Here is a 24,489-nt window from a genome sequence, read left to right as displayed (position 1 = left end):
CCGACATTGTGCATGCTCTGTTGCCTGTGTCTATGTGCCTGTGGTTCTGTCAGTGTGATCATGTGATGTATCTGACCCCAGGAATGTGTCAATAAAGTCTCCACTTCCGCCGGCCGCGGTGGTCTCGCGGTTCTAGGCGCGCAGTCCGGAACCGTGCGACTGCTACGGTCGCAGGTTCAAATCCTGCTTCGGGCATGGATGTGCGTGATGTCCTTAGGTTAGTTAGGTTTAAGTAGTTCTAAGTTCTAGGGGACTGATGACCACAGCAGTTGAGTCCCATAGTGCTCAGAGCCATTTGAACCATTTTTTTCTTCACTTCCTGGGACAATGAATTCACGGTGTTCTTATTTCAATTTCCAGGAGTGTATTTTTTTTTTTTTTTAAATTAGTTTGTGTTAATGGGCAGCATATAGCCATGTTTTCAGAGAAAAGTGTCGTACTTGTAAGATCACTGACACGTTAGATATCGCAGTGGGTTCTCACGAATGTGGGCCACGGAATGTGTCTAAAAGCTGTACTGAACTGAGGCACGCTTTTCCCGCAGTACCAGACGGCGTCGCCGCCGGCGGCGGACCGCTACGACAACGCGGCGGCGGGCTACTACCAGAACACTGTGCAGCCGCCCACGCAGTTCCCGCTCTACGACGGCATCGCCACCACGCAGAACGGCTTCAGGTAACAGCGAGTTCCACTCTCAGCACTCCACTGCTTACCGACTCTGCACTGATCGCCATTTCTCTCATGCTCGCAAACAACAACAAACACTTCTGATCTTTTGTCCAAAGGATATTTTTTCTTGTTTATAAGACTGTGTATGTAAAGAAAATTGTGGTGGAATAGGTTTACTAAATGCAGAATATAAATTTTTAATCAAAGATTACAAATTATCACCGATGCAGTATTCTCAGAAGAACCATCAGGCTTCAGAAGGGGACGTTAGTGTTATGATAATTACGTTGAAGAGCCAAAGAAACTGGTGCACCCGCCTAATATCGCGTAGGGCCCCCGCGAGCACGCAGAAGTGCCGCAACACGACGTGGCATGGACTCGACTAATGTCTGAAGTAGTGCTGGAGAGAATTAACACCATAAATACCGCAGGATTGTCCATAAATCCGTAAGAGTACGAGGGGGTGGAGACCTCTTCTGAACAGCACGTTACAATGCTTCCCAGATGCTCTCAGTAATGTACATGTCTGGGGAGTCTGGAGGCCAGCGGAAGTGTTTAAACTCAGACGAGTGCTCCTGGAGCCACTCTGTAGCAATTCTGGATGTGTGTGGTGTCACATTGTCCTGCTGGAATTCCCCAACTCCGTTGGAATGCAAAATGGACATGAATGGATGCAAGTGATCACACTGGATGCTTACGTACGTGTCATCTGTCAGAGTCGTATCTAGACGTATCAGAGGTCCTATATCAATCCAACTGCACACGCCGCACACCATTGTACAGTCTCCACCAACTTCAACAGTCCCCCACTGACATGCAGGGTCCATGTATTCGCGAGGTTGTTTCCATACCCATACTCGTCCATCCACTCGATACAATTTGTCCGACCAGGCAACATGTTTCCAGTCATAAATCATCCAATGTCGGCGTTGACGGGCCCAAGCCAGGAGTAAAGCTTGAGGCATGAAACTTTGTGTCGTGCAATCGTCAAGGGTACACAAGTGGGCCCTCGGCTGCGGAAGCTCATATCAACGATGTTTCGTTTAATGATTTGAACGCTGGCACTTGTTGATGGTCCAACATTGAAGTCTGCAGCAATTTGCGGAAGTGCTGCACTTGTATCACGTTGAATGATTCTCTCCATTCATCGTTGAACCCGAAGGTACCTTTTCCGGCCGTAGCGATGTCGGAGATTAGATGTTTTACCGGATTCCTGCTATTCACGGTACACTCATGAAATGGTCGTACGTGAAAATCCACACTTTATTGCTACCTCGGAGATGCTGTGTTCCATCGTTCGTGAGCCGATTTTAGCACCAATTTCATACTCATATAAATCTTAATAACCCAACTTTGTGGCAGCAGTAACCGATCTAACAACTGCTCCAAACACTTGTTGTCTTATACAGGTGCTACCGTCGGCAGCGTCGTATTCTGCCTGTTACATATCTCAGTATTTGAATACCCATGCCTATACCAGTTTTTTTGGCACTTCAGTGTATGTTAGCTTACTTTATCTATCTCGTCCTTATATTTTGCTGACGAGCGTAGTAAAACTGAGGAGAGAGCAACTTCCTTAAAAGTGGTACTTTCGTTACGAATTAGTCCATTAAATTTAGATAACACAAGCGTGATGAGCTTTAAGCAGTATATTGATAGCCAGTAAACAGATAAAGATAAATGTGACATCGTAGGCTTTCCCGGTGTAATAAGTCTTGAAAGTCTCTTCGGGTTGGCTCCCGGATCCTAAAATCAACTAGATTCGATATTTCGGCGATCTACCTGGTCGCTATCTTCAGGAGAAAGCTGCTTCTGCTGATGAGTCTCGCTGACGTCAGGCTGCCTATCGACGTCCTATATTGGCCACCGTACCGTACATTGCGCATGCTCCGCCCATCACAGTTGCTCCCCTCCAAAATTGGGCAGGTGACGCCGTCTATAGTAAAACACTGGCGGTAACGATAAATCACAGTCAGGGACGATATTCGAAACTCGGGCTGGCCGCACCAAAGAACGTTCTGTTTTGATGCGGAATAATACAGGATTCCACGTCCTTATAGGAGAAAACCCATTGTCTTTGTCAATTAAACTATTCGCTAACCTAATTTCAAATTCTTCTATGTAGACACTGTTCCAAAAACCGGAAGTGTTGACAACTATCACAGTTTCGTCAAATTTCATTTCGTGTCCCTCATTTAAGCAGTGTTCTGCTACTGCCGATTTTTCCGGCTGTTGTAGCCTTGTATGACGGCGATGTTCCACACACCTGTCATGAACTGTGCGAATCGAACGGCCGATGTAAGCCTTCCCACATTGGCATTTCACCGGGTTTCCTAAGCCCCAAATCATCTTTCACAGAGTCGAGTAGTGCCCTAATCTTAGAAGGTGGTCGAAACACACTCTTAATGTTAAAATTCCTTAAAATTCTTCTTATATTAAACGATATGCCCCCAGCACAAGAGATAAAGGCCACCAATCTATGTTTCTCAACATGCGCCTCCAGTGATGGTCCAAACTCCACAGCCCGACGAATCTGCTTCTCAGTGTAACCATTTTCCTTAACAACAGCCTTCAAATATTCAAGTCCTTGTGCTAAGCTGTCCGCATCGGAAATGTCATATGCTCTGCCTACAAAAGTCCTAAGGACGCCACTGCGTTGGTGTGGTGGACGACAACTCTTAGAATGCAGATAACGATCTGCGTGTGTCGGCTCTCGGTGAACACTGTGTCCCAAAGTACCATCTGGTTTTTTATAAACCATAACGTCTAAAAATGGAAGCATCCCATCACTTTCAACCTCCATGATAAATTTAATGCGGGGATGAAGACAATTGAAGTGGTCCAAAAATATATTGAGAGCATCACGTCCATGACATAAAAATGTTGTATCTCTGCCCACAAGAATTCCTCAGGAAGATTCCCTTAGTTTGATTAGTGAAAAACAGGATGAAGAGTAGGTGAAGCTTTGTCGCTATGTGCTGACATCCACGTATTTCTTATTTAATGGCACCATTTTTTAACAGAATGAAGGATTGGCTATGGGTAGTCCTTTATCGCCCGTAGTCGCCAATTTATTTATGGAGGACTTCGAGGATATGGAAGTGAGGGCTTCGGCTTTACACCCAACGTACTTCTGGAGATATGTGAATGATACCTTTTTCGTTTGGCCACATGGACGTCATGCTCTCATTTGATTTTTGGACCACTTCAACTGTCTTCATCCCCGCATAAAATTTACTATGAAAGTTGAAAGTGATGGGATGCTTCCATTTTTAGATGTTATGTCTTATAAAAACCCAGATCGTACTTTGGGACATAGTGTTCACCGAAAGCCGACGCACACGGATCGGTATCTGCATTCTAAGAGTTGTCATTCATCATACCAACGCAGTGGTGTCTTTAGGACTTTGGTATGCAGAGCTTATACCATTTCCGACGCGGACAGCTTAACCCAAGAACTTGCACATTTGAAACCTGTTTTTAAGGAAAATGGTTACTCTGATAAGCACATTCGTCGGGCTATGGAGTTTGGACCATCACTGGAGGTGCATGAAGAGGAACATAAATCAGTGGCCTTTATCCCTTATGGTGGGGGCATATCGTTTAAGGTAGGAAGAATTCTAAGGAATTTTAACATTAGGAGTGTGTTCCGTACACCTTCTAAGATTAGGGCACTACTCGGCCCTGTGAGAGATGATTTGGGGCTTAGGAAACCCGGTATATACAAAATTACGTGCCAATGTGGGAAGGCTTACATCGGCTGTTCGATTCGCACAGTTCATGGCAGATGTGTCATCGTCGTCATACGAGGCTACAATAGCCGGAAAAATCGCCAGTAGCAGAACACTGCTGAAATTAGGGACACGGTATGAAATTTGACGAAACTGTGAGAGTTGCCAACACTTCCGATTTTTGGAGCAGTTTCTACAAAGAAGCAACTGAAATCATATTTGCGGATAATGTAATTAACAGAGACAATGGGTTTCCTCTTAGCAGGACGTTAAATCCTGTATCATCCCGCATCAAAACAGAACGTTCTTCAGTGCGGCCAGCCCGAGTATTCGAATATGGGATTTATCGTTGCCGGCAGTGTTCTACTAAGGGCGGCGCCACATGCCCAGACATGGAGGGCAGCAACTGTGATGGGCGTCGCATGCGCCGTGTACGGTACGGCGGCCTATGTTGGACGTCGATTGATGGCCTGGCGTCTCACCATCTATGGCCGTCCTATCGCCCTCACCCCCTCCCTCAAGTACCTCGGTGTCACCCTCGACCGTCGTCTCTCCTGGACCCCCCACCTCTGGACGATCCAAGCCAAGGCATGCTCCCGCCTCTATCTCCTCAAACTCGTTTCCGGCCAAAATTGGGGTCTGGACCCCTCCACCATCCTCCATACCTATAAATCCCTCATTTGTCCTATCCTTTGCTACGCCCACCCTGCCTGAATCTCCGCTCCCCCAACCTTTTACAAATCCCTTCAGATCCTAGAACGCCATGCTCTTCGCCTCGCCTATCGCACCCGTCTCCCCTCCCCCCACGCGGATCCTGTACGACCTAATTCACTTCCCCCACCTCCTCCTTTTCCTCGAACAGATACGGATCCTCTACACCTCCCGCAAACTCGATCCTCCTCACCCTCTGGTCTCTCCCATCCTCTCTGCCCCCGTCTGCTGCTGCACCTGCACTTCCACATCCCACCTGCTCTCCGTCTCTCCACTCTCCACACCCTCTCCCAAGGTTGGTTCCGCCAGCTCCCCCTCCATGATGATGACCTCCTCCCCTCCATCTACCCCTCCTACCAACTTTGATCCTTCCTCCCTCTTCCTGTGTTTGTTCTTTTGGGCACCCTCTCTCCCTTCTCTCCCCCTTCACTCCCTCCTCCCTTTCTCCCCACTCCTCCCTCGGGCTTAACCTACCCCCATCCCTCCACTCCCATCTCTTCTGACATCGGCATCTTTGCTCTCCCCTCTCCCTCCCAATCACCCTTCTTCCCCTCTTGTCAGGCCCCCAGACGCGCACGAGTTACGTGGACATCGCCATCCGTTTCTCGTGTGTGCCGTCGTGTTTTGTGTTTAGTGTTCACCGTCACACTCCATCGTTCACATGTGCCATCGACATCATCAGTGTTTGTGCATTGTGTCAACAGTTTGTAGTGTGGATTATCGTCGAGTGTGAATGGCTCCATATTCTCTATTCTATGTCTACTGTTTTTTACCCGTCATTATGTCAATTATGAGCATTCTTTCAGTTTTTCTCATTACTCTAAGGCTGAAGAGTAGCGTAGACTGCTGCTGCCAGCCTACCCATTGTACGTACAGGTATCAAAATTACAATAAAGGAAAAAAAGAAGGAAAAAAACGTCAGTTCTCAGCGGGACTCATCAGCAGAAGCAGCTTTCTCCTGAAGATGGCGACCAGTTGGATCGCCGAAATATCGAATTGAGTTTCCAGAATGTGATTTTCACTGTGCAGTGGAGTGTGCGCTGATATGAAACTTCCTGGCAGATTAAAACTGTGTGGCCGACCGAGACACGAACTAGGGACCTTTGCCTTTCGCGGGCAAGGGCTCTACCATCTGAGCTACCGAAGCACGACTCACGCCCGGTCCTCACAGCTTCACTTCTGCCAGTATCTCGTCTCCTACCTTCCAAACTTTACAGAAGCTCTCCTGCGAACGTTGTAGAACTAGCACTCCTTAAAGAAAGTATACCATAGGGACATGGCTTAGCCACAGCCTGAGGGATGTTCCCTGTATGAAATTTTCACTCTGCAGCGGAGTGAGCGCTGATATGAAACTTCCTGGCAGATTAAAACTGTGTGCCGGACCGAGACTCGAACTCGGAACCATTGCCTTTCGCGGACATGTGCCAACTGAGCTACCCAAGCACGACTCACGACCCCCAGGCTGTGGCTAAGCCATATCGCCGCAATATCCTTTCTTCCAAAAGAGCTAGTTCTGCAAGGTTCGCAGGAGAGCTTCTGTAAAGTTTGAAAGGTAGGAGACGAGGTACTGGCAGACGTGAAACTGTGAGGACCGGGCGTGAGTCGTGCTTCGGTAGCTCAGATGGTAGAGCCCTTGCCCGCGAAAGGCAAAGGTCCCGAGTTCGAGTCTCGATCGGGCACACAGTTTTAATCTGCCAGGAAGTTTCATCGAATCGAGTTGATTGTAGGGTCCGGCAGCAAACCCGAAGAGACTTTCAAGATAAAGATTAAAATTCTGTGATGTCCTTTCCCATGTTAAATTAGATCTTGACACTTTTCACATCCTTGAAAGTTCTGCTTTTTGATGGGATCTACGTAACAAGATAAATGAATGAATGAATGAATGAATGGCACACTAAGTGAAAAGGTAGACAGTCTCAAAGTCGCTAACTGTTTGTCGCACAGCAGCCTATGCAGAAACACAAGTGTCTCCAGACGTGTTACGTGTGTTTTGTTCGTGTTCCAGGTACTACCTGCCCCGTCAGTACCAGGAGGAGGAGACGCTGTCGCAGGACCGCCGCGCGGGCAGCTTCGGTTACATCGACCCCTTCGGCATCCGGCGCGTCATCTACTACAACACGGCCCCGGACACCGGCTTCGTCCACCGCAAGAACAACCGATACGTCGGCTTCGACGCGACTCCCTACGACCCCCGCTTCTGAGCTCGTTGCCGGATCCAGTAGTAGCTTTCCTGGAAATATGGCCCTCGTCTGCCGGACACTTGTTCTTTATTACTGCTGTTATACCCGCTTTCGCAAAGGCAAAACGCCCAAAGTTGTTACGTTAGTATTCGAGAGTTTCCGAGATCGTTTTTTGTACGTTCCCTCCTTCTGCTCATTCGCAAATATTTGAGGTGCTTTCATGATAGAAGATACCACGGTCTCTGACACTGCGCTCTGCTACAGATTTATTTATTTATTTTCATGTGGCCTTCAAATTTTCTCTGAGTTTACACCTAAGGCGGATATAATGCAGTACAAATCTTCGATTATTTTAATCAAGACGATAATGGAGTACTGATGAAAACGCAAACTTGGAATACGTAAACTACGTTCTCAGAATTCATTTAGCTTTTGGCAGTGTTATACCATAACACAGGAGAATCAGTTTTATTAAATGACAATGATAGCTTTACAAACACTTTATATTCACACGACCGCTTTAGTTCCTAGACCTTTATCAAGAGCTCCGTCACAACACAACTCCTGTTGTCGCCGAGCACGTACTAATGACCTAAGGCCCAAACATAATTATGCACTTTTCGTGCTAATGGAACTGTCATTAATAAAACTTATAACGACAGTTGTAGATGCCCAAGTCCGATATGAGAATCATGCTGTGCAAATAAACTAACAAGAGAATCTGTTCCCGGTTTCGCGTCCCTCTTCGTACATAACGAAATAAATGTAAATATTTTCCTTTTTTGAAGTCAGTGTTTCGAAAGGTTTAACGTCGTCCAGCTCTTTTTATCTTGGATAGCTCTATGCATCTCTAAAATCTTGTTACAAGCTACATCCACCGGAATATGTATTAAATATTTCGCATTCCGGTTTTTATCTTCTTCAAGAATTTCTGTCCATCGTCACGTTAGCTATCTTGGATGCACCAGCTGTCCTTCACTTTGGTAACCGTCTTCTAGACTTATAACGTAGATTATTCTTATTTCTACCTCTTATTTTCTCAATCTATATGCTTACTTTAGTTTTAACAGTGTTCCATACCACTGCATTCCAAATCCCCTCAGTTTCTTGACAGACATGTACAGTTTCAGAAACTTGATCGTCTATTCTGTGTCAATATTTCACGGCATACTTTCTCTTTGACTGAAGACAGTTTCGTTTTCCAGCCATAATCTACTTCTGATTCGTTACGTGCTTCAACCACCAGCTCTAATTTTGTTTTCTTGACAGCATGATTCACTCGCTTAATCTATTACTGCATCTTCTCGGAATATGTAGTTACCATATTCACTATATTCACTATATTCACGATAGCTCTATGCATCTCTCAAATCTTGTTATAAGCTACATCCACCAGAATATGTATTAAATATTACGCATTTCGGTTTTTATTTTCTTCAAGAATTTTCGTCCATCGTCACGTTAGCTATCTTGGATGCACCAGCTGTCCTTCACTTTGGTAACTGTCTTCTAGACTTCTAACCCAGATTATTCTTTTTTCTACCTCTTATTTTCTTAGTCTATATGCCTATCTGATTTTTAACATTGTTCCGCACCACTGCAATCCAAATCCTCTCAGTTCCTTCTTGCGTGAACTTCTTATGATCTGTCCTATTGTTTTTTATATATATTTCCTCCTATCTCTGTTATTAACTCAAATTTATATGCAACGTAGCCTGTCAATTCTAAGTGTTCTCTGCTTTCCGCCAAAAGGCCGTTGGTATCTGTGCATCATGACAATACAACTTGCAAATTCATCGCTCAAAAATTATCAAGCTGGTTTTCTGATCATTGGTCCTACAAATTCTAGAAATAAATGGGACCGTCTGTGACAGCTCTTATAGCAGTCATAATCCTTTGTTCACTTAATATACGGGCGCCACAGCGATTTTTTTTATTTCACTCGCGGATATAGTAATACTGATCGACTAGAAGAAGGGCCATATTTCCAGGCACTAATAGGATTGGAGCTTTGGATGCGCTGCAGCCGCGGAATCATCTCACCGTCCCCGTAGCAAACAGAGCGAGATTCGCACCAGTAGAGCAACACCCACGCGTTGTCCGTCGCACAGCCCGTGAGTGGTCGCCGGGCGGTGCCCGTCTACTCCAGAGTTTCCGCCTTGAGGTCGAAGCTCTGTCCGAGTAAACGTGCTGCCGTCCCTTCCCTTCGTTCTTAGGCACCTTCAGACCCCCACCATTAACGCGGAAAACCATCTAATTAATACGACACTCTTTCTAATATAAAAACGAGTACATTTCTCTGTATTTACAAGGCATTTACTGACACCCTAAATCATTAAGGCAGCATCGACTCATACCCATACACTCAGACATATCTTTTCAAGTAATAATTTATAAACGGTTGGTAGTACCGAAACACGTTAACAGACTGGTAAGATGCAAAAGGGAAAGAATTTTCTATGTGGTTAATAACATTTTTATGAATGGAGATGATGATTCATCGATATATTTGTTAATGGAACTATTCCGAAATATTCGACAGTTCTTGGAAAGAGCAGTGCAATGATTAGCTTGTCAAATCTCCATATAGTGAAACTGTTCGAAGACAGAGGCGAGGGATGTGTTAAATATGAAAACGCCGATTCATCTCCAGTGCCACATAAACATTGCGTAATGGAGCAGCTCTCTCGGTCTCCATAATTACAAGACTTTCCACGCCTCTTAACGAAATGTGATAGCGCTAACTTTAACGAGCGTCATATGACTCTTCACTTCTTTTCAAAGACTCACCAATTCCATAAAAAATTACAAATCTGTTTCAAACCATAGACGTCTCAATGTCTCGGAAAGTAAAGTTGCTAGCATTAACCGTAAGGGAAGTACTCTTCCGTTTACCTACTGGATCTCGTCTTTATATATTCTGTTCTTTCTGAAACAGTAGGAATGACATTTTTATGTGGTCCTCCTCTATAACTAGCACAATTCGTTATTTAATAATTACAAAATTGGCATTGTCATTGTTTGATTATACTTCGGTGTATTGTACAATTTACCTTATCAGGAACTGAGATATGTTATCAGCAATTTCTAAAATTTTCACATCTCCCATTTTCACATCCTTACATTTAATAACAAGTTTTTAATCTTACACGCCGTTTTTTGTTACATATTTTTCTACCCAGCCTCCAGTCTTATAAAGGACATTTTCCACATTTAAGTACCTTCCACTTGCATTACTGCAGAAGACTACATAACTACGTGCAAGGAACATAAAAGAATAAAAAAACGAAACGATCCACTTAGTATACCTGAACCTTCCCACATCCCAGGATCTGTTCATCCATTCTCAAAAGTGATCATATTTATCATATTTGTACATAAATTCCTTCTTACATGCTATTTCCCTATATGGTTCTCACTAACGAGGATAGTGATGTCACTGCAGTGACTACAAGCAGCTATACTCCCACCTAATAACTTTTAAGACGACGTCCAAAACGGCTGCTAGCGAATTACGTCGGTGTTGGATGTGTCGTGTTGGAAGATGAGGACAGCAACGCAATGTTAACCATTTTCATAACGTAACTGTTATGTTTGTCTGCTTTGACGTAGTTTATTCCTTATCACACTGTTTCACGTTGAACATTTTAGGCTAGAGTAGATTAGACACTTTTTTATTTATATCTTACACGATGGTAGCAAGTAATTTATATTAAATATTGCAGTGCAAATAGTACAGTTGTGAACTGTAACACTCGAGCCTGTACAAATTTGATATGAATAAAAAGATTTGTTACAATTTACTGTATTTTCTTAGCAAAAGTGACATAATTGACAGAGTACATTCACAGCCGCTGGTGCTTGATTCAAGGATCGCGTTCACCCAGCTGTGGAGAAACATATCTTCCTGAGCTAATTCTGTCATGAACTGAGCATGTTCCCTTATAACAAGTAACTTTCACAGTTGTGTAATTAGTAGTTCAATACACATCACTGACACTTGTTTTGCTATGTCTAACATTAGTCAACCACAGCTACGTTTTTAATTTATTGTGTTATAACAAAACCGCTTTGAATTCTAAAATAAAACATGAACTCCAGTCCATCGAAAAAATCTTGAAGAATGTTCAGGGACATTTTCCGAGTATTTTGGTATAGAGAACTCGTGGTCTACAGTGGTTCGTTAAACACTAATTACATTTAGTCTGATTTCTTATCCTAATTTGTCTTCGTATCTGAACTGCCCTGGAAATAACAGCCAAACAATACAAACGCATACGTCACGTGTCTTGTTTGGGAACAGATTTGTTCCATTCACTCATGGTACTTGCCGCTGACAGCATGTAAGGTGCCTCTTACGCGAGGAAGATATTTTTTGCAGTTTTAATAAATTATTGTCTCTCATTGATGTATTCACGATAGTTAGAAAGTGCTGCATTCCGTAGCCGGCCATGAATCGGAGAGCATCTCCCACCCTGGATGGCTAGGTGGCGAAGCGACCATATGTCGCGCGTAGTGGGGTGGGGCTCGGCGCTGGACCGTAGCAACAAGCGTCAGCCTGGGAAATATACATGACGGGAAGTACCGCCATCTTGGCGCCAAAGTCACCGATTTTGTTTATTTATACAGGGTGTTACAAAAAGGTACGGCCAAACTTTCAGGAAACATTCCTCACACACAAAGAAAGAAAATATGTTATGTGGACATGTGTCCGGAAACGCTTACTTTCCATGTTAGAGCTCATTTTATTACTTCTCTTCAAATCACGTTAATCATGGAATGGAAACACACAGCAACAGAACGTACCAGCGTGACTTCAAACACTTTGTTACAGGAAATGTTCAAAACGTCCTCCGTTAGCGAGGATACATGCATCCATCCTCTATCGCATGGAATCCCTGATGCGCTGATGCAGCCCTGGGGAATGGCGTATTGTATCACAGCCGTCCACAATACGAGCACGAAGAGTCTCTACATTTGGTACCGGGGTTGCGTAGCCAAGAGCTTTCAAATGCCCCCATAAATGAAAGTCAAGAGGCTTGAGGTCAGGAGAACGTGGAGGCCATGGAATTGGTCCGCCTCTACCAATCCATCGGTCACCGAATCTGTTGTTGAGAAGCGTACGAACATTTCGACTGAAATGTGCAGGAGCTCCATCGTGCATGAACCACATGTTGTGTCGCGCTTGTAAAGGCACATTTTCTAGCAGCACAGGTAGAGTACCCCGTATGAAATCATGATAACGTGCTCCATTGAGCGTAGGTGGAAGAACATGGGGCCCAATCAAGACGTCACCCACAATGCCTGCCCAAACGTTCACAGAAAATATGTGTTGATGACGTGATTGCACAATTGTGTGAGGATTCTCGTCAGCCCACACATGTTGATTGTGAAAATTTACAATTTGATCACGTTGGAATGACGAAACTAAAATGAGCTCTAACATGGAAATTAAGCGTTTCCGGACACATGTCCACATAACATCTCTTCTTTATTTGTGTGTGAGGACTGTTTCCTGAAAGTTTGGCTGCATCTTTCTGTAACACCCTGTATTTAATAATTAAAGTCATTTATGACAACATGAATACTTGTAGGAGCCTCTGGATGTTTAAAACTATTTATCATAATTTTGCCTCCTTAAAATTCACACCCCTTCATTAACAAATGCAAATCTTAGTAAGTACGAACTTGATCGGAAATCCACGAACTCTGACGAAACTAGTAAGAGATACGGACTGCGCTCCAAAGTCGTCAGTCGGCCTTAAGAGCTCTTCCTGTCTTGTTCGATGGTAGCCATGCTCTCGGTTACGAGTAGTTTGTGACATGACTGTTTCATTATTGATCTAATAGAAATAAAAGTGATATTACGGCATTCTGAATGTTAATTTCGAATAAATAGATACCCCAAAGTTGATCGATAGCAATGTCAGATAATTAGCTTCCACCAACAGAGACATCCAATGCGCCATGATGAATTAGCACGGGACGACATTTACGAGAGCTGCACCGCGCACAGGTATTAGAAAATCCGATGACACGACCCACCAAGGCGGATCAAGGAAGGTCCGACTTACACTCGCAAATTCCTGCTGACCAGTCATACTGTATGTGACATATACCACCCTCTACGGACTCGCGGCTGAGTAATAACAGTATCAGTTTAGAAGCGAGGGCATTTTGCAAGTAGTAATTTCCACTTTACTCTTCACCCTTAAGCTTGTACTCTTTACTACTCGGTGCTGTCTCAGGTTTGTTCTTCCAGCAGTAGGATAACAGAAATGTACTGAAGTGTAGATAGGTTAACCGATAAGGAACTGGCTGATACACTAATACCCCAGAACATTGTGTCCACTGCCCACTGCAAAGTTGGATGCTTCCTCGTGGTGTTGTGGGCAAGTGACGCATAAGAAAAGTATGTAAGCCTATCAGAGACGGACGGGGGACTGCTCTAGCGAAGGTATGCGCTGCAAATGGAGAAATCCAACGTGATGAGCGACTTTGCCAAAGGGAATATTATTTATTACACAGAACCTGTGAACGAGTATGTCGAGGCCGGCCGTTGTGGGCGAATGGTTCTAGACGCTTCAGTGCGGAACCGCGCTGCTGCTACGGTCGCAGATTCGAATCCTGCCTCGGGCATGGATGTGTGTGATGTCCTTAGGTCAGTTAGGTTTAAGTAGTTCTAACGCTAGGGGACTGATGACCTCAGATGTTAAGTCCCATAGTGCTCAGAGCCATTTGCACCATTTTTGAGCATGTCGAAAACTGTGAAGCTGTTCGAATGTACACTTGCTGCTGTCGTCAGCATCTACTGAGAGTTGGGCAGTGAAACCACTACTAGGCGCTAAGTGGTTGGATGTCTACGGCTCTTCACACAACTTGGGGTTTGGAGGCTTGTCTGCTCTGTAAAGTAGGATCTATGGCGATCTGTGGCACCTCTGGGGAAACAGCGCACTGCCGATGGATGCACATGTGTTTCGGAGCACACCATTCAGTGCACATTGTTGATCAAGGGGCTCCGGAGCAAACGACAACTGCGAGTTCACTTATTGGTTCAACGACCTCGTCAGTTTAGTGGGATCGAGATTGGACGGTGTTATCACTGGAAATCGGCTCGTCGGATGAATCACGTTTTGCTACGCAAGGTCTATGGTCGTCTTCACAAACCCCGTCGTTCAGTAAATGTCGTGTGGCTAGGGCCTTCCGTCGGGTAGACCGTTCGCCGGGTGCAAGTCTTTCGATTTGATGCCACTTCGGCGACTTGAGCGTCGATGGGAATGAAATGATGATGATTAGGACAACACAACACCCAGTACCTGAGCGGAAAAAATCTCCGACCAACCGGGAATCGAACCCGGGCCCTTAGGATTGACATTCTCTCTAGCTGACCACTTTTTTGTTCGTTGCAGATCGTTGTGTTTGGTCGTTGCGGGCGTCACAGTGACATCCGTTCAAGTTCGTTTGTTGATCGTTCCACTCAGTTTTTTTTATTACAAAGGCCAACCGGCTCTCTGACCGAACACGCTGATCTACCGTGCGGGCAGACTACTCAGCCGCTGGGGGCGGATATTCGTTGAGGTGAACAGCTGCTTGAAACGAGCACCGCACCCCAGACGCAGGCTGCTGGGGGTAGTACTCTGCTATGATAGAAATTCTCCTGCGCTTGCATGGGACCTGTTGTAATCGATGATACCAGGTCCCCTACGGACCATCTGCATCCCTTCATGCTTGATGTCTTCCCTGACGACGATGTCATCTTTCAGTAGTATAATTCTCCACGTATCTTAGTCAGAATCGTGCTACAGGGTTCGAGGAGCATGATAGTGAAATCACATTAATGTCTCGGCCGCAAAATTGACCTAATTTAAAGTTGATGGTTCCCACCTTGGTGTCTATCGAGTGCCATCACCGCATACACAAATCAGTGGCCATTTATTTACGGAAGTTACACGACTTGTGCGTAGCCACCTGGTGCCATATAGATCCATTAATCAACCAACGAACTGTAGAATGGATGACACGTAGAATCTGTTATGTATTGCGTTACGAAGATTGCCCAACAAGGTACTAAGCAGGTGGTCACAATGATTGGCTCGTCAATGCATGTATATGGGTTCACTCAGTGTGATAGAAGAGCGCCTCAGCGACGCAAAATTCAGCTTAAGCATATTTTGTTTATTTGTATGGCTTTCAGCATGAGTACACTATTTAGCCAGTAGCAGTCAAAACTGGAACGTATTTCATTATCACAACTAAACATTGTTTCTGCACTACTGAGTGAAGAAAGGTAAGCTTAATTTCTATGCCCTGATGCACTGAAGTAAAAACAAAAAGTTTGAAAAGCCTCTTCTCTTTGAGATATACACCGTTTCTTAAGTAAATGGTGATTGCATCTTTTCTTTAGTTCTATGGTCAGGTTTTGAAATTCTTCACTAAAATATATCTTGTCATTCCTTCAAACAATGGAAAACCCAGAATGGAATGTAACAATATTGAAGAAGGAAAGTTGCTGCTCACCATATAGCGGAGATGCTGGATCGCGATAGGCACTACAAAAAGATTAACACAATGTAGCTTTCGGCCATTAAGGCCTTTGTCAGCAATAGACACACAAACATACAGGTAGTGTGGTTTCAGTTGTCTGAGACTGCTGACGTGTGTGCAAGTTGCGTTTGCGTGAGTGTGTGTATATTTGTCTATTGCTGACAAAGGCCTTAATGGCCGAAAGCTACATTGTATGAATCTTTTTGTTGTGCCTATCGCGACTTGCCATTCCTTGTTAGAAGACTAATAATGCTTGTTCGAAATGGAGTCATAAGTTCTGAGACGAATTGCTCTCTGTGTTGATCGTGCTTTGGGCAAGTGAAGGTTATATGACTAAGGCGCTACCCCCCCCGCCCCCTCTCTCCCCTCATCTGAGTTATTGATTGGTAGCAGTCACAGGTGTCAGAAGTAGCAGGCGAAATAAATGAGAAGGAAAACTTCTGTAGCTAAGCCTCATCCTCATTATTGTAGAAATAGCTCTGCGGTTTACAGATGTGTTGTGAAATCGTATATTTATCATAATTAGTAAGTTACAGCTAGGAAGACTGAAAGCGATTGTATTAACGAGTTTTGTCAGTATTACCTATAATTCGACAATTACAGACGTTTGAAGTCAATAGTTTCTCACGAAAGTACGGAAAAATAAGTAGTTATGTAAGGGAAGGACCAACCAAGGCATCATGTACTGTCAGAAGCAAATCTCATAAAGTAAAAAAGGGATAAAAAATGTAGCATAGCGGAGAACGTTGCTTACTTCGGTGCTGGCGGTGTAAAATAAAAAACATGTGTCGCACGAAAGTTATGGGTCAACTCTCTGACAACTTAATCAAAAATGCTACCCAAAAATAAAATTTTCTTCTTAGAAAGTAGTTGTATCTATTTTTTCTTCTGTTCTTTATTTTCTTTTCTGAGACTCTATAATAGCTAGTGGTTTCTGCATCGCTCTCAAGTACAGTTTTTAATGATATTTTTGCTTCCTCGTTCGAATCTTCTGACAGAAACTTTAATAGTGTTGCATTTAATGTCACAATCCTGATTACGAAAGACTTTCCCTGCATCTATGGCATATGAAGAATTCGGTGCATACCAAACAGTGAGAAAATACCAACTCGACGTTCGAAGTGCACCAGGTCGGAAGACGACAGCCACTGACGTGGCCACCCCTTCGGAACAACAGGATGCGATCGCCCAGCGGTCGGGACGAGAATGTGTTTCTGCACCAGCGCAACGTCACATTGCGGGAGCTTTACACACTTTTAGTGACAATCGTGCCATCAGTATTCGGTTCCAAATACAACTCAAATCATCTGCTTCCAGAGTACTCATATTATCCAAAAAGGGTGCAGTCATTGCATACAGTGGGCTTTCCAAATCGAGTTCACAAACTTGCAAGCTGGTGCCTGCATCAGTGTACAGAAAACTACAATTTTCCTGCATGGGGTTATAATGTCAAAAATAACAGGGTGGCGCACGAAATGTGTTAACAATTGTTTCTTTCACAATTTACGACGCACATTAGATATCCCGCTGGGATCTCTACAGCAGAGCTTGGAAAAACAAATGAGTTACGAAATGACGTGTAATTCACTATACTGCCGATCGGAGACTAGTAAGTAGCAATGGCTGACAATAGAAGACTGACGACACAGCAACGACCGTCAATTGTGTTACTTTTTCATGAAACGAAAAGCCTTCTTGTGACTCAAAGGTGTTTTCGACAACAGTTTAACACATGATGGGTCCCTTGCAAAAAGACCATCTACAGGTTGTACGGTAAATCTGTATAGGAAAGAATAGTATTGGGAGCGAAGCGACCTGGGACTAGGCCTGTTTGTTCGCCGGAGAATACTGAAGTGGTACGAGTTGCTGTACAGAGAAGTCCCGGGAAATATTGTAGAAAGGCAGCAGTGCAACCAGGAATATCCAGACGCTCCGTTCAACGCATTCTTAAAAGTGACCTCCATATGTACCCATACAAGATGACCTGTGCACAGAAGCTCACTGAAGAACACAAGCAGCAGAGACTACTGTTTGCTCAGTGGGCGGAGGATAGGGAAGAAACTCTCAACAACGTTTGGTTTTCAGACGAGGCGCATCTTCATTTAGACGGTGTGGTTAACAAACAAAATGTACGCTTTTGGGCCACTAAAAACCCACATGTGTTTCATGAACGACAACATTATGCTCCGAGGATTACAGCGTGGACAGCAATTTCCAGTCACCAATTTATTGGACCCTTTTTCTTCGAATAAACTGTGAACAGGTAGCGTTATTTGAGCATGCTTCGCAATAGCTCCATTCCACAGCTTCTTACTACTGCCTTGCCCTTCAACACGCAGTGGTTCATGCAAGATGGAGCAAGGACGCATACTGCAAACACTGTGTTGGAGTTTTTATACGAGCATTTAGACATGCGAATCATTTCACTCAGGTTTCCAGGTCGCTTCAATGACGGGCAAAATTGGCCACCCAAAAGTCCAGACTTCAATCCATGTGACTTTTTTCTTTGGGGGTACCTAAAGGAACAATTTTTCCCGAAACGTCCACGTGATTTAATGGAACTCAAAAGACTTATTCTTCAAGCTTGCTGTGAAATTACGGAAGACATGTGCAGCAGGGTAATCACTAACTTCAGTGTTCGTTTAAAGGAAGTTAGGAAACGAAATGGTGGACATATTGAGCATGTGCCGAGTTAGAACAAATCTCTATGGACGGCTCTTCATTGTAGTATATGTTCCTTTCAGATTGTATTGACAATAAAGTTTACATTCAAAAACAAAATGGTAACACAATTCGTGCGCCACCCTGTATGTGATTGGATGACAGGTACTTTCCGCTAAACTCAACAAACTAGCGTACAAAACGTTCCTTCAACATGTCCTCTCACCGTTCCTAGATCTATGCCGCTGAGAACTCGTCCACTTCCGTGGTTTTAATATGACGGGGCGCCAGCACACTTTGCATTCGAAGATAGCGTCGCATTGATGTACAGTTTGAACAGCAATAGCTTGGTCGTGGTACTCCTGTTGCCTAGCAGATCAGTCAACAGACAAGACACCAATGGACCTTTTCTTCTGGAGGCAGCCGATACTCACGCGGACCCAGTTGCTAGTGTTGTTGCAGCCACAGAAGCAAAACGTAAAATTTCTGGTATTCTTGACCGAGTAAGACAGTCGCAAGGGAATCGTTGTACATTCTATCACGATCACGGTGATCGACATAAACACTTCCTGCTAAGGGTAGATTTCAGCATCTCATCGAGTTACTTTCTATTAAGAATGTGGAATGCAGTCGAGTGAGGTATGACTTCCTAAATGATGGAGAACAGTAAACAGTCACCCTTTTCTTTCAGGTTTTATTTAAGCTCATTTAGATTTCGACTTGTAACTAGCCATTGTCAACGCAGGATATCAGAGTTTTAATAGGCGCCCTAGTTTGTTGGTCCCCTGTTGTTCATTCAAGGACCCCAACGACAGGGGTCTGACGTACTAGGGCATATATTAAACCTCTGAAACACTGTAGTGATCATGGCTAATTACAAGCCAAAATTTATATTTGCTTTAATAAAACCTGAAAGGAGGGGTCGACTGATTGCCGTTCTCCACCATTTTGAAGATTTCAGCATTTTTAATTGCTGTAATAATCACTGATAGAGCAGACCGAATACACTGTGATAAAAGAATGGAAGCTGTTACGTTATCATGGTTATGTTGTACATTCTGGTGATTGCGTACTGCAAGCTTTTTCACGCCTGTGAAAGTATTTTCACAAAAGGGTAGGTAACTGGGGTAGCAAATCAAGTAAGTGATAATTATGTTATTACTCCGTAACGAGCCGCCTAAGACCACGAGCCCCTTAAAGGAAAATGCCTGAACGACCTCCGAAAGTTTGCCTGAGTAATTCCGACTCACTCTGTAATTGGCAACAGCATGTTCCTGAAGCGCAACAGCTTACTGTAGTGTACATTCATGAGCAATAGAAAGGTCGACAAATTTCTGAATTTCTGTAGTGGGCATTCAACAGGAAATACTTTTAAGACACCTGCCCAATATACAATTTAATTGTACGTCAGTCTGGACAACTAATACTTTATTAATTTCCTGACACGTTTCGGGCATTGGTCGTCTTCAAAACAACATATTATAGATTTATAATGTTCTCAGTATAAATATCTTTTCCAACAAAGCTCTCTTTTCAGTAAGGTGAGTCTTTTTCCTAGTATCATATGGTACCATAGTTAAGTGACCAAAGAACCTCATAATTTTTGTTGTAGGGAACATCTCTCCAGTGGTATCGAATAAATGCAATTTTGCAAAGTACATGGACTTCTTGAACACTTCCGCAGCATTTTTCTGTTTCCTTTATCTAGCTTTAAGTGTTACGAGATGCAACCGACGCTACAATCTTCCGCCGGTGCCAGGTAAGTCAAGAAGTGTAAGTTAAGAGCATCGACGACAGGTAATAGAGCTAACATTTTATTTCATCCAACTACGTATTGATTAACGCAACACCAGTCTCACAGATGGCCGTGGCTTACCACAGACCTGTAAGTTGTCGGCTACGTTGCAAATCTTTCTCCATGTTCTGAGCTTCCAGTGGCAGTATTTGTGCGCTCGTGCAACACATGATGAGCAGAGATGCAGTTATAGAGCGATGTTCGCTGTATATCTGGATCTTATGGCGGTTCATCGGGCACGTAAACCCAGTTCAGATGATAAAAATTCTGAAAGGTTCAGAGAAAACTTCAGTTTAACTTCAAACACGTACCCGAGTCGTACAGTCATAGTTGGTAGTGACTTTAATTTACTCTCGATATGTTAGCGAAAATACATGCTTAAATCTAGAGGTATGCATAAAACATCATCCTAAATTCTACTAAACGCATTCTCTGAAAATTATTTCTAGCAGTTACTTCGCAAGCCCACGCGAATAGTAAATTGTTGTGAAGACACACTTGACATCTTGGCAACAAATAATCCTGAGTAAATAACGAGCATCAAAACGATTAAATGGATTAGTGAAACACAAAGCTGTCATAGCGATAATGAATATTGTAACCCCCAAATCCTCCAAAAATAAACGAGAAATATACATATTCTGAGAAGCAGATAAAAATTCACTTGACGCCTTCCTGAGATACAGTGTAAGTGTAGACCAGGTGTGGCTTGGATTCAAAGAAATATTATCGACAGCAATTGAGAGATTTATACAAAATAAATTAAAAAAAAAACGACAGAGCTGAACCCCGTCGGTACACAAAATGGGTCAGAACACTGTTGCAGAAACAACGAAACAAATATGCCAAATTTAAACAGACTCAAAATCCCCTAGATTGGCCATATTTTACAGAAGCTCGATTTTAGTGTGAATTTCAATGCGAGATGCTTATAATAGTTTCCGCAAGGAAACTTTGTCTCAGAAGCTGACAGAAAATTCAAAGAGATTCTCGGGGTACGTAAAGTATGCTAGCGCCAAGAGACAATCAATGCCTTCTCTGCGCGATAGCAATCGAAATACGATCAACGACAGTGTTGTCAAAACACCGTTATCAAACACGGCCTTCCGAAATTCCTTCACCAAAGAAGATGAAGAAAATATTCCAGAATTCAATCAAGAACAGCTGCCAACATGAGTAGCATAGAAGTAGATATCCTCGGAGAAGTGAAGCAACTTAAACAACTCAGTAAAAGCAGGTCTTCTGGTCCAGACTGTATACCAATTAGGTTCCTTTCAGAGTACGCTGATGCAATAGCTCCATACTTAACAGTTCTATGCAACCGCTCTCTCGACGAAAGATCCGTACTCAAATACTTAAATTTGCACACGTCACACCAATGTTGAAGAAAGGTAGTAGGAGTAATCCACTAAATTACAGGCCCACATCATTAACGTCGATATTCTGCAGTATTTTTGAAACACATATTGTTTTCGAACATTATGAATTGTCTCGAATAGATCGGTCTGTTGATAGACAGTCAACACGTATTTAGAAAACATGGCTCTTGTGAAACACAACTAACTCTTTCCTGACACGAAATGTTCAGTGCTATTTACAAGGAACTTCAAATTGAGTCTGTATTTCTAGATTTTCAGAAGTCTTTTGGCACTGTACTACGCAAGTGTCTTGCAAAACGGCTTAGAAAAGATGTATGTATGGTGCGAAAATTGGCAGTTGAGCCTAAATAATGAAAAGTGTGAGGTGATCCACGCGAGTGCTAAAAGCAATCCGTTAAACTTCGGTTACACGATAAATAGGTCAAAACTAAAGGCCGTAAACGGAATACCTATGAATTACAATTACGAAAAATTTATATTGGAAGGTACGTATAGAAAATGTGGGGAAGGCAAACCAAAGATTACGTTTTCTTGGCAGGACACTTAGGAAATGTAACAGATCTACTTAAGAGACTGCCTACACTACACTTGTCCGTCCTCTTTCGGATTACTGTTGCACGGATCCTTACGAGATAGAATTAACAGAGTAAATCGAGAAAGTTCAAAGAATAGCAGCACGTTACGCATTATCGCGAAATACGAAGAGAGTATTACTGACACGACACAGGATTTGGTGTGGACATCAATAAAACAAATTCGTTTTTTGTTGCCCCGGAATCTTCTCACGAAATTTCAATCACCAACTTTCTCCTCCGAATGTGAAAATATTTTGTTGACACCGACCTATATAGGGAGGAACGATCATCATAGTAAGATAAGGGAAATCACAGGATGCGCGGAAAGATATAGGTAACGATGATGGAGTGGATAGCGATCATTGATTCTTCTCTCTAAAGAAACGCACAAAATCTCAATAATACAGACATTTGGTGCCTCTAGTGACCAACCTCGCGTTCACAAAACTAGTCCTGGACGAGCTGTGTGAAGAGAGTCCCTGTGGTCTGGGAACACAGTATCACCATTGGCAATAATCATTGCACCGAGGGGACCTGATCAGACAAAATGGTCACACAATCCTTGCCAGTAATGCGATCTTGCGATGTAACCATGGGACCCATTGGATACGACGGTATGACTGCCCAGATCATCACCCAGTCCCCGCCATGTTTCACTCTTCGGGCGTTAACTCAGTCAGCAGTTGTGAAGGACTAGGAACAAGGCTCATGACTTTCTTCCATTGTTCCACAGCCCAGGTTTTAACCCTTCGGCACCACGGTTTATTTTTACGGACAGTTGCGTCACTGATGTGTTGTTTTGGAGTGCGAGCTCACCACAAAGATCCCTTCGTGATGTTATAGTGCTGACATGGTTCGTCAGTACTACATTCAGCTCTGCACTGACCTTTGCAACTATCGTCCTCTTACTTTTCGTCACAGTGGTTTTCAATGACCGTCCGTCACGATCACTCAAAACACGCTTTCGTTGGTGTTGTGACCTATCGGATGATGTTTCTTCGCTTTCCCTGTGTGCGATAGAAATCTTAGATACTGTTGAAACACCAATCACTTCGGTTACCACTGTTACGGGATCACGCACCATACGAGCACAAACAATTCGAAATCACTTAACTCCGACGACATGCACTCACAAGTACAGAGAACCGTGACCCACACTTCCAATGCATTAAAAACTTTCTATAGTCGTCGTCTGCAGTCAAATACAACAGCGGCACCTGAATGCTTGGCTAGAATTTGCAATGATATTCAGGCACGCATTTCTCAAGCTCTTTTCATATTTTTATTCAGCCTCTTTATTTGACGTTAAGAAAGTATAAGAGAAAAAGTTTAAAAAAGGTTTGGAAAATATAATGTGGGTATTTTGCGCTGTATTTTAAACAAAAGAAAGTTCATCGTGTATCACAATATTTACGATGTCGTATCTCCTGAAGTATGTGCCAAATAATGATAGCATTGTGCAGGCACAAGTACGTTCAATAAGTAATGCAACATTTTTCTCTCGGACAATTTCAGTTGAGGAAATGCGAAATTTATTGTACGACATCATAGAATATTCCAGTTTCAGCCCCTACGGTTTCATGTAGTTCCTGTAAGTTGTGGCGTAGCCTTCAGAATGGCGTCTGTAACAGAAGAGCCTTCTAAGCAGAGAGCTGTCACTGAATTTCTTATAGTGGAAAACCAGAGCATCGCAAATACACTTAGGCTCTTAAAGAATATCTACGAAGATCTGGCAACAAGTGTCGACCACGAGTGTGGCAGCGGGTTGCATATAACTGTGACTCCTGCAGTTTTGGAACGTACAGACACTCGAATCTGAGGTGGTCAACGGATCATAACAAAACTCCTCGCTGCTCAACTAGATGTATGTGTTGTTAGTGCCGACACACTAGTCCACCAGTTGAGACACTCAAAGACGTGTGACCACTAGATTCCTCGCCACATAACAGAAGGCCACTAGGACATCCATGTTTTTGGTTCAATGAAGGATGCTCTCGGCAGGAAGCAATACATGTATCATGTGGAGGTTATTGATGCAGCAAGAAGTTGACTCCGACGTCAACCAGTACAGTGGTACCACGTGGTCAGAAAGTCCCTCCCAGTAATGAGTCGTGCACTGTGCACTGATTGTGCATCGATCAACGGGCACGCCAGCTCCTGGAAAGTCATGATGACCTTTCTCTTTAAGAATGAGATTTTCACTCTGCAGCGGAGTGTGCGCTGATACGAAACGTCCTGGCAGAT

The 24,489-nt window shown here is 43.6% G+C and overlaps 1 protein-coding gene across 2 annotated transcripts in view; it reads left to right on the top strand.

Moving 5' to 3' along the window:
- Nucleotides 1-11,090, top strand: part of LOC126284466 (uncharacterized) — a 373,454-nt gene extending 362,364 nt beyond the window's left edge. For both annotated transcript variants that reach the window (XM_049983403.1, XM_049983402.1), the window contains exons 6-7: nt 545-675; nt 7,117-11,090. In XM_049983403.1, the coding sequence (XP_049839360.1) occupies nt 545-675; nt 7,117-7,312 (327 nt within the window). In that variant the 3' untranslated portion in view covers nt 7,313-11,090. The remainder of the gene's footprint in view (nt 1-544; nt 676-7,116) is intronic.
- The last annotated feature ends 13,399 nt before the right edge of the window (nt 11,091-24,489 follow it).

Source organism: Schistocerca gregaria, chromosome 8 (assembly GCF_023897955.1).
Source record: "Schistocerca gregaria isolate iqSchGreg1 chromosome 8, iqSchGreg1.2, whole genome shotgun sequence".
NCBI classification, from domain to species: domain Eukaryota; kingdom Metazoa; phylum Arthropoda; class Insecta; order Orthoptera; family Acrididae; genus Schistocerca; species Schistocerca gregaria.
This window is presented reverse-complemented; position numbering and strand designations above follow the sequence as displayed.